The 17,666-nt window shown below is 36.2% G+C and overlaps 1 protein-coding gene across 3 annotated transcripts in view; it reads right to left on the bottom strand.

The window, feature by feature from the left end:
• Nucleotides 1-17,666, bottom strand: part of ARHGAP42 (Rho GTPase activating protein 42) — a 383,988-nt gene that overhangs the window by 292,256 nt on the left and 74,066 nt on the right. For all 3 annotated transcript variants that reach the window (XM_027849544.1, XM_027849543.1, XM_027849545.1), the window contains one exon: nucleotides 9,724-9,819. In XM_027849544.1, the coding sequence (XP_027705345.1) occupies nucleotides 9,724-9,819 (96 nt within the window). The remainder of the gene's footprint in view (nucleotides 1-9,723; nucleotides 9,820-17,666) is intronic.

Here is a 17,666-nt window from a genome sequence, read left to right as displayed (position 1 = left end):
TTTGTTTGCCAATTTCCAAAGGATAAATGCTCCTACTGAAAATTTAATAAGGCCAGGGTAGACCTGGCTCCAGCATACCACTGGATAGGGGTGTCTTCTCATATTTCTTATTTGGTGCTTGTTATTCATCATTTTGCAATAATCACTTTTGATTTTTGAAGTGTTTTTTCTTCCCATTTCTATTGCAATGGTCAATGTGTATGATGTTTTCTTAGCTCTGCTTACTTCACTCTGTATCAGATCATGTTTTTCTTGCTTCTCTACCATTTATAAAATGTATTATTTCTTACAGCACAATAATATTCCATTACAATCATGAGCCACAGATTTTTTAGCCATTCCCCAATCTATGGGCATCTACTTTGTTTCTGGTTCTTTGATATCACAAAATGCTGCTATATGTGCTATAAATATGTTGGTATGATCTCCTTGAGATATAAGCTTAGTAGTTAAATCTCTAGGTCAACAGGTATGGACATTTAAGTCTAGGGCCATTAGAGTAACTTGATTTGAATAATTCCAAATTGTTTTTCAAAAAACCTGTACTGATTCACAGCTCCAATACCAACCTCCAACAATGACCAAATCCATCTTTTGTCATTTTTGCTAATTTGCAGGGTGTGAGTATAAAACCTCAAGGTTATTTTTATTGCATTTCTCTTATTATTAGTGATTTGAGACATTCTTCCATACGGTTGCTCTTAGTTTGTAATTATTTTTGAAAACTGTTCATATCCTTTAATGATGGCACAATCTTCTTAATCTCTTCTTTGAATATTGAAATGTTCATGTTTGTGGTTGTTTGTTCATGTAATAACAGTAGCAATAGATGCTTAAGATATTTTAATATTTTCAAAGTACTTGGACATACATTATCTCATCTGAGTCTTATAACAACCATATAAGGTAATGAATATAATTAATATTGCCTCCATTTTATAAATTAGGAACCTGAGGCTCGGGGAGATTAAGTGACTTTCCCTTGGTCACATAGCCAGTTACTGTCAAAAGAAAGGTTTATACCAAGGTCTTCCTGATTCTAGGTCCAAGATTTTAGCCCTATATGCCATGCTTCTTGTGTATGTTTATATGCATGTACTACACATATATGTGTGTAGTACATGCATACACATGTGTACATATATACCTGCTTACGTATGTGTGTATACATATGTTTTATAAAACAAACACATATGTTACATTATGTTATACAATATATACATGTTATACACACATATTACACTGCAAGTCATGAAAGCATTACAATCAAATCATATCTTAACATAATGAAACCCAGCTAAAATATCATTTGGCCAACTGCCAGCTTATAACATTTTTCCAATGGAAATATTTCATTCTTTAATGCCCTTTTGCCTAACATTAGGTTTTCAAGGCACTGAAGACATTGAATGGAATAAGTTACACAAATAGCTATACATCATCCCTCTTTGATTAAAATCTCTTAACCTTCCACCTCATTCTCTGTCTGACTTCTAAACTGATTCTGTCCTCAATGTGACCTCTAGTCACTCTACCTCTCTGTTCTTCCAATGCATCATTTCTGGTCTTTTAGTCTCAATTTTATTTTTGAATCCCTTCCCCCTTATTTATCCATATCTTGTAGATCTAATGCTGCAAGATAACCAGGTCAACTGATTATAAATATTTGTGATTTTCCAACAGGAAGGACTTCAGTGAAGGAAACCATAACTTGGGATTTGTTTTTTTTTTACATAGCCATTCTATCTCTAATTGTTGTTGTGTTCTATAACATTGAATTTGTGTGTCTGTGTGATTTTATACATTGTGTAATTTGCTACTTTAAAAATGCTACAAAGCAATTTGGCATTATTGTCTTTCCTACCTCTATGCCTTTTGATAGGCTGTCTCTCACATCTGGAATGCTCTTTCTCCTCACAGAATTCTATACCTTAGAATCCCAAGCTTCCTTCAAAGCTCAGCTCAAATGCCATCCTTCAGAATGCCTTTCCTGATTCCCTCAGTTATTAGTGCCCCTTCCCATCCCACCCTACTATGTATTTGTCTGTTACATATTCTCTATTTCCTTACCTGTGAATATGTATCTATCTAAAAAGAACCCAAGCTCCTTGAGGATCACTCTTTTGTCTTTGTATTCCCAGAGCCCAGTACTATGACTGGTACATAGAAGGTGCTTAATAAATAATTCTGGTGTGATTTCTGGGTCTACAAAATATTTATCAACTGTTTCTTACTCAACATTTCCCTTTAATATAGCATATGTCTGGGATTTTATAAAGGGAAATGAAGGTTACTTCCCTCCACCAGCACAAATTGTAGCCTATCTACAATTTAGTAGATGGTCTATATGAGTAAATGAACAGGTAAATAAGGTAAATAAACAAACAAACAAATAAATAAATGAAATCACAAGGTAACTAGTCTAGTGATTCTCCTCTCAATTTAGCTAGGCCAGTCCACATACATACAAACACACACACACACACACACACACACACACACACACACACACACCCTCACACACATACATATATAATACGCAATTTCCACCCAAAACTCTTTACAAACCCTTAAGTTAGTGAGGATTATTCCATTTATTTCTAACAGAAGTCCAAAAAGTCAAACATCAAACCCAGAAGTTAAAAATATATATTTTATAAAAGGTGTATATGGCCACAAGAAGCTACCAATTAATCTTTCCTCTAAAGTCCATACAACAATGGGCTAGGAATCAGGATTAATTTTAGGCAAGTTGTCTCAAAATAAGGAGCTGTGGTAATATTGCAAGGGGGTCATGGTGCATAAGCTCCTGTGGACTATCCTCCAGGAATAATAAAGCTAAAGTTGGAAGGGACCAAGGGGATTGGCTAGTCCAAACACCCTATTTCACAGATAAGGAATCTGAGAACCAGGAAAGTTATGTTCTGTAGCAAAGCCTTAACCTCAACTCAAATTCCAAATCTAGCACCCTTCTCATTGCCCCAAGCTGCCTAAACTCTTCAAACTGTATTATGTTCTTTATTTCTCTTGCTCCTAAACCAGAACAGGACCTGACCCCTCTACCTCTAGCCACATACCCACACCATAGTAACTCTTGACTTTATTAAGTCATCCCTTTCAATTCTTCCAGCACCATACTACCCCCCTCCTGCTAACCCATTCCTCCAATAGACTTCCCCTATAAAAGAGGCACACAAGGTTATTTTCTCCAGAATGAATGGAGTGATGGAAGGGGAGTGGGGGTAATGAAGTCAAAGCTTTCAACTCAACTGCAACAAATATTTATTAAATGCAAATTATGTGTAAGATGTTTGAAATTCGAAGAGCAGATGGATCTTTAAATGGATGGATCTTTAAAAGTCTTATGAGATGATTAAGGGTAGCTATGAAGATAAAACAGAGCAGAATGAGAAATCTGAAGAAGAAAAGCACACTTCATTGAGGCTTGGGGAGGCATGTGCATAATAAGGGCTTGCTTAATAAATATTTGTGGATTGACTGATTGTTTGAACAGAGAACCAGAAAGGCTTCTTAGTAGGGCTTTTAAACAAAGAGAGGGATAGGTGGGGAAGGCACCGAAAGGTAGGGGACAGGGTAAGCAATAGCAGCCCTCCATGATGTCATGGAATGAAGGCTTGAGAACCATTGGTACAGGAAGGGGATGGGATGGTAAATACAAATAAACAAAAATAATTTTTGTGGCTAGAAAAAGTTAACTGCAAGGTTTACTTAAAAACCAAGGATTTTGACTCATGAAATCATATGGTGGCAGGGCACAGAATGGGACATTTTTTGGATGTGGTCAATGTGATGGTTTTCCTTGACCATGAAAATTTGTTACAAGAGTTTTGTTTTTCTTTTTTTTTTCTGGGGCAGAGTGGAGAAGGGAGAGAAATAAATTTTGAGTTGAAAAAAATTAATTTAAAATAAAATAGTGGCCCCACACTGGTTGTTGTCATGTGTGGTATATGCTTTCACACATATGTGAAAAACTTCCTTTTGTTGTGGTTTATTCAGTAGTCCAATGTTGTAACATAGCAAAACTAAAAAAAAAACCCAAAAAAGTACAGGAAGGTTAAATTTCATACACAAACTAAGACAATGAACTCTGACTAATAATAGTTATTGCCCACTTTCCTGCAACTTTCTCTACCTGAAGAGAGACTGATATTTTGGATCTATCAACATACCCACCCATAAAGTGAAACAGAGAACATGGAATTGGCAAGGAAGCAGAATACCAAGGAAGGAGCCCTGAACAGAGGAGTGAGAAGACCTTTAAAAGTGTCAGTCATTATTGCAAATTTTCATAGAGTTTAGAGGGGGAAAAACATGCCTTTGCCTGAAATACACAAAAGGAATTAATGTTTTGTTTTGTTTTTCATCTAGATAAACATGCTAGTTTGCCATTCCAAGTGTGAAGTACAGGTTATCTATTATTGGCCTCTGAGCTTTTTCATCTTTCAAGTGTCCATGGCAGTGAGATCCCCATCTTAAAATATTTACAAGGAAACTGACTCACCCTCTTGGTAAATGTTTAACCTTCTGAGTATATAGCTCCTACTGTCCAGGAGCATTCAGAATGAGGTTTTTCTATACCAAAACATTGCTTTCTTAACTCGGAACTATAAATAGATTACTTCATTCTTAACTAGATTAAAAATGATTAATATGAAGTTGTTTTATTTATATTATTTTTAAAGCCCAACTCTGATAATATTATACTGAAGCAAGTTTATACAAATTACCTAAATGAAATTATTTTAATTTTATTCAGAATTTTTTTAAACTTTGGCTAAAAATCAGGGCCAGTCCAAGGTCCTAGCTAATAAGGCAATAGGGCAGGTGTCCATGTTAGTATGGGGAGGAGGTACTGAAAATAGTTTTAAAAAAAAAACAAGCTCATCTTCATAGTGCTCATATAATATACAAATGTTCACTTTGCTCAGGGAACCAAAAGTCATAGGGCCACACCTGGTTAAAAATTTACTTAGAAATCACAGCAAGTAAATGTAATTATAAACAAATCAAGCCTTTTACAGATGGATAAAACATACAACTGCATCTAAGCAGGTAACATTTTATTAGAGGAGAGAAATGACTTAGAAAGACTTAAGGCCTAGGGCTTTGCAGTTATCTCTGCTTTGTGGTTGTCATTTCAACATATGCTTGGCCATATGACTAAGATTAAATAACAGCTCACACTTAGATGGCACTTTTACTTCCAAAGTGCTCTATAGACATCCTATCATTTTACCCTCATGACAATCTTAAGTGGTAAGGCATTGTAGCCTGAGGTTCTAAGTCTAAATAACTAGTCCAAAACTATACAATTTCTGAATGTCAGAGCCGAGATTCAAAACTAACCCTTTCTGATTAAAAGTCTTGACACTGCGCTGCATAATGTAGCTAGGGATGCCAACCACTACTTCACCCTAAGATGGGAAAATTTGCTCTATTCAGGGAATTTGAAGAGTTGAGGTGACTCTAAGGTAGATCTGTGACTTGGTACTTGTTAGAGGATAATCAGGATAGAAGTCATTTTGGAAAGGAATTTGGAATTATGCAAATGAAGTGACTAAAATGTCACTTTGATTCAAATATTCCACTAATAGTCAACACACTCCCAAGGAGGTCATTAAGAAGAAGAACAACCCTACATACACCAAAATATTTATAGCATCAATTGTTGTGGTAACAAAAAACTGAAAACAAAGTAGATGCCTATCCACTTGAAGAATTGCTAAACAAATTGTGGCATGTGAATGTGATGAGTATTACTGAGCTGCAGGTAAGAAACAATGACTATGATGAATACAAAGAAGAACTGAAAGTCTTACACAATATGATATGGAAATAAGTGACCCCCAAAAATATATATACACAATGACTACACTCATATAAATGCAAAGAACAACTGCTAAAAAAAGGGAACACTGCAAAATTACAAAGAACAAGCATGGGCCCCAGGAAATATAAGAAGACTCTCCTATCCACTCTTTTGCAGAGGTAGGAAGGTCCACAAATGTGAAACACAGCAGAAATATTCTCAAACTTTTTTCAATGTATTAATCAGTTGAGCTGATTTTTCTCTATTCCTCTTTTTCTTTCAAAAAAGAAATTTGATCTACTGGATGATATTGGATGACTAAGAGAGGGAAGGGAGGGAAACAAATTCTGGTGATATAAAAAATAAAAGATGAAAATAACTTTTTTAAAGGAAGTTGCTTTAACTTGGAAATTCATCACCCTGTGCTCACTCTAGTAATGAGATTATCTGGATTTCCCCAGGCTTGTAGTTAGACTAGTCATTTATCAGTATTAGATTCCATCAGTTGAGATTTGATTTATTTTAAAAAAGTAGAGCTGATGGGGGCAGCTAGGTGGTGCAGTTGATAGAGCACCCGCCCTGGATTCAGGAGGACCTGAGTTCAAATGTGGCCTCAGACCAGACACTTGACACTTACTAGCTGTGTGACCCTGGGCAAGTCACTTAACCCCCATTGCCCCCCCAAAAAAATTAGAGCCGAGAACAGGCTCCCACTGGGAGACCAGCTCAACTACATCCCTACTCTCTGGAGGGATTCTTCAGTCAAGAAAAGGGGAACAAAGAAACCAGCTAACAGAACTAGAACTTTAGACTAGTTTAGGGGTAAACCTCGAGGTGGGGGATACCTATCCTTGGCCCAGTAAGCCTATTCCCTCAGGACCAAATTCAAGGATTTAGTGGTCCAAAGGATAACTTCAAAATATAACTTGCTGTCTAAAAGGAAGGTATTCTACCCAGACATCAGCACTGGGCTGGGAATAGTTAAAATAGCAGGCCAACAAATGAACCATTTCCTATGGTGTGGGTATAGTAATACAGTCCTCAGAAACAGCTTCATCGTATCCTGCAGTTCCTATCTTTCCTTACCATCCACCTGGACCGTAGGTAAGGTAACTGGTATGCATATTGCTATAGGTGCTTGCCCTAGATGCAAAAACTCCCAGTTACAACTCTGTCATGCTGATCCTTATTTTGTACCCCATGTTATTCTGCATGTTTATAAGTTGTAGCATGGCATTACAAAAAGCAATGGAACCTGAATTTAGGGGAACCCCAGCTCACATTCAGGTTGTGCTTTCCATGTTTTTTTTTGTTATTGTTCAGTCATTTTTCACTCATGTATGACTTTTCATGACCCATTTGGGGTTTTCTTGGCAAAGATACTAGAGTGGTTTGCATTTCCTTCTCCAGCTCATTTTACAGAGGAAGAAACTGAGGCAAACAGAGTTAAGTGACTTGCCATCATAGCTAGTAAGTATCTCAGGCCAGATTTGAACTCCTGAAATGAGTCTTTCTGACTCCAGGACTGGCACTTATAATACACTTCACCAGTTTTGGCCTCATCTTCTGCAACTGTAAAATGCAGTAGTGTTTTCTACAATATGGTAACTGGAATTGCAAACTTTAAGTATTATACAAAAGATAGTTCTTCCTATTATATTTTAGAATCAAGTAAGGATGTAAGCAAATAGTTTTGTAAACCTTAAAAATTATTGTCTCATTCTTCTCATTTTATGGAATTCAGCTAGAATGAGTCAAGAGACCATAATAATAGCTTACTATAAGTGCTTACTATGTGCCAGGCTATTAGCTAATAGCTATACTGCTATTATTCTTTTATATTTAATATTCTGTGGACATGCAGATAAAATGCCTGCTTTTTAATAACTGAATTAAAGTTTGGGGATTTAAGCTCATATGTAGGCTCACTGAAAGCAGCTCTGAGACAACTCTAGTAGCAGACAAGAGAAGGGGGATGATATTCACTTCATCATGCTCCCACATATTTTTTTTTCTTCTACCAAGTCTCTAAGTAGTTTGGAGATTGAGTACTCAATATGGCAATACCTGTTAAAATATTCTTAAAAGTCTATGGATTTATTGTTATTATTATTATGTATTCTTAAATTATCTCTCATCTAGTCTGCTAAATTAAATTGTAAATTCCTTAAGGTCTGGGTTCTTGTCTTATACTTTTCTGTATTTGCCATTGTTTCCTGTTACCTTTAGGGGCAGGACTAAAGTATTTTACAGGACTTTGAGAAACCTCAAAGAGCATAATACTAAGAAGTCAAACACTTACAGAGGAATAGATTAACAACAAAGTTTGGTAGAGAAATAGTTGGGAATTCATGAAAGATATAGGCACTGAGCAGACAGTCTAAGAACGGTCAAAGGCAAAGAGAGATTAAGAGAAAATAGAGAAGGAAGGAACAGATGTTATAAGGTTTTCAAACACAGAATCTGAGAAAGGCTAGAGGCAAAAAGGCCTGACCATATATTGTAGTGAGCAGTTAGCAACAATGAGCCAGAAAAATTCAAGAGATCAAAAGTCTAAGGCCAGAAGAAGCATCAACAGTACCAGATAACCAATATGTTTAAGGAAGCAGAAAAAAAAAATCTCACAATTTTATCACACATAATTTTGTGGGAATGAAAGAATTTTGCTAAATGATTTGTGTTGTTTAAAAGGAAGCTGCTACACAAATACAGTACAATTGCCATGATATAAAAGGAGAGAAAGGGTCTAAAGACAGCCACCATTACATCCTACACTATGACCTTAAAGGAAAGTTACTAGACTGCATGAACTTTGGACAAACTATTCCTGCTTGTGAAAGCTTGAATTCTAAAACTTTACCTACTAGTTTTAAAAGACTATCAACCCCTGACCTAAGTCATCAATGTATATGGTACGTACTGCACTGGCTGGACTGGCTCATGTGCAAAGAAATCTTGCTTAGGACCTAGAAAAATAAATTGAATAATAATCCTGAACATAATACTGAAACATTTGTATTAAATTTCATAAATTCAATTTATCTTCTGTTTTTAACTTTGATGTACCTTAACTAAATTAATAGATGTAAAGTTTAAAAACAAATTAACTTTTAGAACCTTTTGTGAGAAAAAAGTAAAATCTTCTGCATAAGCATTTCAATTCAGATGTTATCTTTCAACATCTTTTCTTTTCAGAAATTATGCTATTATATCACGCTCAAGGTATAAATTAGAGGGTTTCCTCATAGGTTAAGTAAAAATGCCTCATGAAACTCTCCTTTTGACACTTCAATGCCTAACTTTCAAAAGAGGAATTACCACCTTATAAAATAACATCTTATAAAAAAAATCCCATCAGATAGCAAATAGTGATAACAAAGTTCCATTCTTTTTGTTTAAAACTGTAATTGTTCCACATCTCCCTCCTCACTAACTTACAAATATTCTAAGGTGAGGAACCATCACATTTAACCTCACTCTCTAAAGACCAGTAGTACTTAATACAGAATTATATATCTTTTAGGTATCTAATGAATGCTCATGACTATTAATGATCATTTCATTCTTTTCAGGGCAGAGAAAGAGAATATTACCCCACTTTTTCCAGAAGGGAAAATTAGGTCATAGAATAACCACTCTATGATTTGCCCATGGTCATATGGAGGAAGCCATTGAGCATGAAGAATCAAATTCTTTGCCTTCTTGTTCAGTTTATGACAACGGTTCCCACAAAAATGACTCAATTCCTCCATATTGTTTTACCTATCAAAGAGAATATCAAGAGCATTTATTTGGCTATTTAAGACTACTAATTTGTTTCAATGAAATAAAAATCATCTTGAAGTAGACTTTAAAATTATTACTCATAGTTATAAACGAAAATAAACACTTACCAATACTAATTTCATCATCAGTTTCAGCATCTCCAATACATTCAAACTGGAAATCTTGCAAGGACTGTGAAAATTTCTGTACAGCCATGGACAGATCTGTTATTAAAAGATAAACCAACATTTGGTTAATTAATTGAACCATAATAATTCAGTATTTCCTATCTCAATATTATATTATTTTTACATTTACTCATGGTTCAATTAATGCTTTCTGAATTATGAGTTGTGTCAGATAAACCAGGTTTATATATGCCCAAACCACAGAAGTTTCATACCTGTTTATTAAGAATTTTTTTCAAGAAAATAAATGGTAGGTGTTAAATATAGCAAGGAATGAATAACATAACAAAAATTGATTATATTTTAACAGGAAACAACTCACTGCTAATGTGGCAGTCATTCCTGAATGAGCTGTTCAGTTGAACCAATTTGTTAAAGTATAAAATTTGTACACAACTAAAACAATGAAATTAGAAAGAGAAATAGTATACAACTGAAAAAATGCAATCTTGACCTATTCAGATCAGTTACTGGTGATTTTAAAAAATGGATACAGGATGGAAGAAAGAATATATACATTGTTGTTGTTCAGTTGTTTCAGTCATGTCTGATTCCTCATGACCCCATTTGAGATTTTCTTGGCAAAGACACTGGAGTGGTTTGCCATTTCCTTCTCCAGCTCATTTTACAGAGCAGGAAACTGAGGCAAAGAAGGTTAAGTGACTTGCCAGGAGTGACACAACTAGTTAAGTATCTGAGGCCATATTTGAACTCAGGGCTTCCTGACTCCAGGCACAGCCCTCTATCCATTGCACCACCTAGCTGTGCCCTCTGGATAAATACATAGGCCATAATAATTTCATACCAAATTTTAACCAATCTAAAACTCAATGTTAAGTAAAAATGAAACAACTATTAGAAGGAGACCAAAAGAGCCTAAACAATCCCTTAGGGGAAGTGTCTTGCCTGAGATTGCACAGGTAAGGACAGAGCTGAGATTTGACAGCAAGTTTCTAGTCCACTTTCTAACCCCAAGTCCAACGTTCTATCCATTTTATCAAGCAGCCTCTATAAGCTCCCACTTCAACTCTAAGTTCCATCAGAGTAGAAATGGTATCTAATTTAACTTTGTATCTTCCATAGCATCAGGAATCTTGCCTTACTTCTTACTAGAGTAAACACTAAAATACATGCAGAACACATACAAGGATTGGCCTCTCCTTCCCTAAGTCTCATAGTAAGAGTGTTTCTGGCACAGAGTGCCCTACCCAGAATTCATTCACCTAGAAAAAAATAGCCTCCTTTTCCAGACTCCATGGACTGCAGAAAAGAGGCAGAAAAGTCCTACCTGTGCTAACAGCATTTGGTGGAAGGGGGCATAGAGTTGATGAACATCAAGGGACTCCAACAAGGAGCTGAAAATTTCTTTTTAAAATTTAAGAAGAGATTAGGGGCAGCTAGGTGGCACAGTGGATACAGCACCAGCCCTGAAGTCAGGAGGACCTGAGTTCAAATCTGGCCTCAGACCAAACACTTGACACTTACTGGCTGTGTGACTCTGGGCAAGTCACTTAACCCCAATTGCCTAAAAAAAACCCAACTTTCTTTTCCCCCTGAAGGTGAGTGAGTTTCATGCAGTTTCTTTAACCAAGGAGTTGGATTAAAGATTACTAATAGTAATCTATGATAAAATACCAAGTCCTCTGTTTGACAGTTAATGTCTTCCACAATCTGGCTCTTACCTATCTTTAAACTAATTTCCCCTTTCTTCCTCCTCACACATTTCCGGTTTCTAGTCAAACTAGCCTATTTACTCTTCACCAGAAATGACATTCCATCTCCCTTCTGTATGTCTTTACCTAGACTGTGTCTCCCTTACCTTTAATGCAATCCCTCCTTTATTCAACCTTCTAGAATCCCTAGATTCCTTCAAGGATTATTCTAAGCACCTGTTCTAGAAAGCTTTTCCTAAATCTGACAATTTTTACTACCTATCCCATAAAAAAATACTAAAATCATTTTGTGTACCTCTTACACTAATTTATCTTAATTTATATATCCTTTTTCCTTCCAGAGAATGTTAACTTTTTTGGGGGGTGGAAGCAATCAGGGTTAATTGCCTTCCTATAAGCCCACTGACCAGAATAGTAAGCAGAGTACAATAAAGCTTGTTGAATGAATACATGAATGGGGACTATACTTCTCAAGGGTTGATCTATAAATACAGTCTACTAGTTCAAGGACCCATGATTTTATTGATGTATACTCTCTCCACTTATGTAAACTTATAATGGTTTAATGAGACATGGGTAAAATAATTCAGCACAGGGTGGCCAACCTTCTGGTGAAGAACTTCTTTCGACTTAATGAGACTCAATCCTCTGATTAAAGACACAATCTGTCTGTGGGTCTGATTTGAAACCATTCCTGCTTGGTAGAGCAGTGGCATGGCATCAACTTTGAGAGAAGAGGCACTTCCACACCCTGATGAGGCATCAGAATAGAGTTTTAATAAGGGCTCTCTAAGTATGTCCAAAATTTTTTAATTTAGATTTACTCAGTTTTCAAAATTAAAATCACCCTTATTATGACCATTATGACTTATGAATAGCACTCCCCTCCCCCGCAAGGGACACACTGAATAGGTGAAAAATGCACAGATGAAAACAAACTCAGAGGAGCCTCACTGCAAAAACAAAATATAAGGCAACTAGGTGGCAGAGTGGATAAAGAATTAGATCTGGAGTCAGGAAGACCTCCTTAGTTCAAATCCAACCTCAGACATTTACTAGCTGTGAGAATCCCGGGCAAGTCACATACCTTTCTCTTTGCCTCAGTTTCCTCAACTATAAAATGGGGATAATAATAGCACCTACTTCCCAGGGTTATGAGGATCAAAAAGTTCTTAGCATACTGCCTGGCACTATGTTAATTATTATTCCCTATCCCTTCTCCTTTTTCCAGCCAATTCAGGAGAGTCATATAAGACAATGGTGATAAGTTCTTACGATGTTCCCTTAAGGTTTATCAAATAAAGATCTGTGGAAGCCAAAAAATGGCTGGGGGGAAGGGGAAGTCCTGAGAGCAGAGAAGAATTCTAAAGTGAAACATACTTTGTTCCATTCATATTAAAACCAAAAACTTCAAAACATCAACAGGAACATGCTGGATAATATCAGATGCTATGAGAACACCAAAAAGAAAACTGACCTCAAAGGTAATTTTAACCCAAAACATATTTTGGGCCAGCTATGTAACTTTTGGCAAGGCTTATAACCTTATAACCTTAATGTCTGTTTCCTTATGTGTAAAATGAGCACAGGACCACTCTTGCCCAGCAGGGTGTGAGGCTGCAATAGCATAATAACAGGGCAGAATACACCAAGGAACCTGCCAAGGGAAAAGTCCTTGCTTCATCATTAAGAGATCCCACTGCCCACTGCTCTGTAGAATTTGAATACAGCTTCAATTCAATGGAGAAAAGTTGATGGTTAAATTCCTGTCAACTTCAGGGGTAATGCTATAGGAAAAGAAGATGACATCACTCCTGTCTATCACAACTTCTTTTCGCTCACTTTACCCCTCCCCTTAACCCTGGCTTTAAACTTGCTGTATGTGAGAAAATGTGGTTTGCTTTCCTCCATCACAGAACAGGCTCAGAGTCAAAACAAAGAACCAGCTAGGTAACATGGTAAAATGGAATTAGATGACTCCAAAAGCATTGGTACTGGGTATAATTTGGAAAAAGTTGCCCATCAATAGTTGGGAATTAGCTGTAATTATTCTCGAAGTTACATAGTTAATCCTATGTCTCCTTTATAGTATACCATCTGAATCTACTCTAAAAACAGCAAGGAAAAAAATATGAATTCTGCCTTGATGATGGCAGCTGCAGGAGTCTCCAAACATTGGATGTTTGGAAAAGAGTGAAAGAAAATAACATACTGATAGCAGCTGCAAAAGCCTTCGCAACGCACCACAGGGCTTAGCAACCCATGAGGAAAAATGTATATTTATCTCTCTCTTCCCAAAGTAGAGATGTAGGTTTGCATCCCAACTGAGGATATCGCTAAGACTGTCTTAGCAAAGCATAATCCTGCAGCCTTTAAGTCACCTAGTGAGAGAGAAGATTATACATGAGAAGTTTGCCTCTCAGGTGGTTCAGATTACACTTGTATTTTGGAATGACTACTCAATAAACAGTAAGCAAAACACACACACACACACACACACATACATACATACATACATACATACATACACACACACACATTCTTTCCCAAGAGCTTGACTTTAGTTTTAAAAGATTTGAGTGTTTTCTGGGTTCTTGATATTTCCTTTCTCTTTTCCCCTCTCTTTTTGGCTCTCATTTTCACAACTGAAAGGGAGTGATACTTAAGGAGCATTACTAACATTAATTATGAGAGGTATGATTTATAATGCTGTCACACAAGGAAACTAGTTCAAACCTCCAATCTTGGCTTCATCTCTGCCTGATTCAATGTGCAACTAACTGAGCAACTGCCTTGACACCTACCACTGACTTTAAGCCATACCTATAAGCATGCTGTTATCTCACTGTCTACAGAGTAGCCAAGAGCCCCCATATCATCTTCCTGGGTTCAGACAACAGAATACTAAATCCTTTTAAACATAGAATTAAAAAAAAATCTAAATGTTAGACTACACTCCTAATTCGAGAACTTTGTTTAGCTTTGCTGATATTTTTGGCATCTTTTTTTAAAAAAACTTATTTGTTACATAGAATGGCTCTCTGGAAAGGGGGGCAGAAGGACAGAGGGGGAAATTTTGGTGATGTAAAAAAACAAATGATGCTAATAAAAATGTACTTAAAAAAAAACTGTTCATTGAATGTTTACAGGATCACAATGAATATTTACTTTCCTATTCATTACTATTATCACTATTGAATTTCAAATAAGTAAAGAGATTTCAGGGACAAATGGATAAGGAAACAAAATGTAACAATCTGAGAAAGCCTAGCCTGGAAGGATCTTGAGTCTGATGAGAGCAGAGATTTGGCTCTTTTTTGTCTCTCCCAACCCTTTACCCCTGTACCTACTAAGGACTCTGAATGTTGCAATCAAACCCTTCCCTCCAAGATGTAGGCCAACGAAAGACATCAGAGAGAATACATGAGTGTAAGCTGCTAACAGCCATTCTCCGGAGGCTTCTGTTCTTCAGCACTTATGGGAAAGAAACCATAATAATAGAGATTTTTTCCCCTATGGAACCACAGGGCTGCACAGCTTTCTACCAAGTACATAGCAGCATCCCAGAGACTGGACCAGTCTTTCTTTTTACAAGGCCCAGGAGTAGGTACAACATGCATGCCTATGTTCACACTGGACCTTGGAAGAAACTATAGCATGTTTGAAAAACTAATTCATTTGTATTTTATATGATAGTTAACCTGGAGTAGTGATCCACCAATCCCCAAGAAGCAACACTATAGTTTCACTTTATCTGAGCATTTTGAAGAGCTTGGTAAACATCCAATACTGATTTATGCAGATTGACTGGTTGTACTTGTTTGGCTATCAAGAGCAGTTTGTTTCTATTACAAACCCAGTAAAATGAATTTCATTGATACTTATGACAGGTGGGGCTCTCCTCATAAGCCTCTGAGAAATTCATATTAAGTGTTATAACCTATTCCTTTTCATCTCCTATCCTTGATTATAACTCTCTCCTACAATTAAGCATCTCCTCTCATTAAATTCTGTATTACCCCTTATATAGTGGTCTTTGAGTGACTAACTGAAAAAATCATGAATACCTGAAATTAAGCTGATGTGGAAGCGAGGAAGAGAAGAAATCATAGGAGCAAAACATCTAAGCAAAGACACTGTAAGGATGGTAATGATAAGCAGCCTTTGAGAGTCAAAAGACCTGAATTCAAAAACCATTTCTCTCTGCCATGTATGGTGGACAAATCATTTACTTCTCTGTACCTCATTTTCTTCACCTTTAAAATTGAAATAATAATAACGTCTGTAAAACAGAAATGACAGCAGAGGTTTGGCCCTTCCAACCAACACCCCACAGTAGATGGAGTTCCAGCCCTGGAGTCAGGAAGACTCATATGACTTCCTGAGTTCAAATCAAGCCTCAGACACTTACTAGCTATGTGACCTTGGGCAAGTCACTTAACCCAGTTGGCTTCAGTTTCCTCATCTGTAAAACGAACTAGAGAAGGAACCAGCAAACCACTCCAGTATCTTTGCCAAGAAAACCCCAAATGGGGTCATAAAGAGTCAGACACAACTGAAATGACTGAACAACAAGAATTGAAATAATAACTATCTAACTCTAGGAGTAGTTGTGGGGAAATCACTTAAATCATAAAATGCAACTATAAATGTAAACTGCAAAAAATAAATAGATAAGTGAAAGAATGAATAAATAAGAATTGCTATGAGTAGTCCTAGGTACAAGATTGTTGGGCTATGCATTGAAATGCACAGGAAGTATGAGTTTGATTAGGAAGTTAATGTATATACCACTCCACTAGATAACCTTAAAGTTTTGAAGCTGCATTTTAATAGATTATATAAAATTCAGAACTTCCACTAATTCAGAAGAATCTGCATAATGATAGTAATAAAAACATAGTACTACACATTTAAAAAGCATTCTATATACAATATCTTATTTTATTCTCACTATAACCCTGTAAGGTAGATAATGTAATTACTATTATTTCATTTTTCATATGAGGAAACTGAGGCTCAGAGTTTGTGTCTTATCCACAGTCATATAATTTCTCAGGTGATGAAGGGAGAACTTAACTCTAAAAGCCTTCTAACTCTTGTGCTCCTTCTAATTATGTTGCAAATAAAATGTCAAGCCATATTATACAGCTACAAATATTGGGAGAAGATGCAATAATCAAGAAAACCATCTGACATGCATTGCTTCTTTGGATTTTTTCAAGTCAAATACAAATAATGATGGATCCTAAGTCACACAGGTGGAACCAATAGCCTGATAATGGGCTTTGACATATACTGGTCTATGAAAAATAATAATAACAACAGCAATATCAACTGGCATTTAGGTAGCACTTTAAGGTTTGCAAAGTGCTTGGTCTATGTTATCTCCTTTGATCCTCACAATAATCCTGTGAGGTAGATGTGATTATTATCTATGAGGTAGGTGCTGTCATTTAATAGATGAACAAACTGAGGCCAAGAGGTTACAAGCCTAGGATCACATAGCTAGTACGTATCCAAGATGGGATTTGAACTCAAATCTTTCTAACTCAAATTCCATTACTCTTAGCCACTAGGCAACCTAGGGGACTATATATAGCTGGGCTATATAGGAGACAACATATAGCTTCCTATAAAGCTAAATTCTGCATATTCAATCCAATTTTCCGACCAATTTCCAGTACATAATGGAAGGATTGTTACCATCAATTAAAATTGTCTGATATATTAAAATCACCTAAGAACAACAAAGATAAAAGATACAGAACAGTCACAATAATAATCTAAAATACACAAACAAGAAGGATAAGAAAGAAAATCAATGAGAGAATGAACAATTTTTAATGAGGCCAAAAACTCAACAGAAATTTTAAGTCCCAAGAACTATGAAGGGGAATAAAGAAGGCTGAGACATAAGGAGTCAGGAGCTTAGATTATGGAAAACTGCAGAGTTCCCCAAATGGAAGCCATCCAGATCCATTTCTTCTCCTGGGTTCTAAACCCAGCTATAAGAGTATATGCCAAATCTGTTCAAACAGCATTATTATAATGCTCTATTCTCATAGACAATAATAGTGAAACCATCCTGTTTGGACTTAATTATTTATGTCTGTACATAACATACTATGTGAGAAAGCAATAATGGCACTTAGGAAGATGATGTTAGGAATAGGAGCTAGGCTTGACTAACTGAATAAAAGAAAAATC

This window comes from Vombatus ursinus, unplaced genomic scaffold, assembly GCF_900497805.2.
Source record: "Vombatus ursinus unplaced genomic scaffold, bare-nosed wombat genome assembly UNPS02007612.1, whole genome shotgun sequence".
NCBI lineage: Eukaryota > Metazoa > Chordata > Mammalia > Diprotodontia > Vombatidae > Vombatus > Vombatus ursinus.
This window is presented reverse-complemented; position numbering and strand designations above follow the sequence as displayed.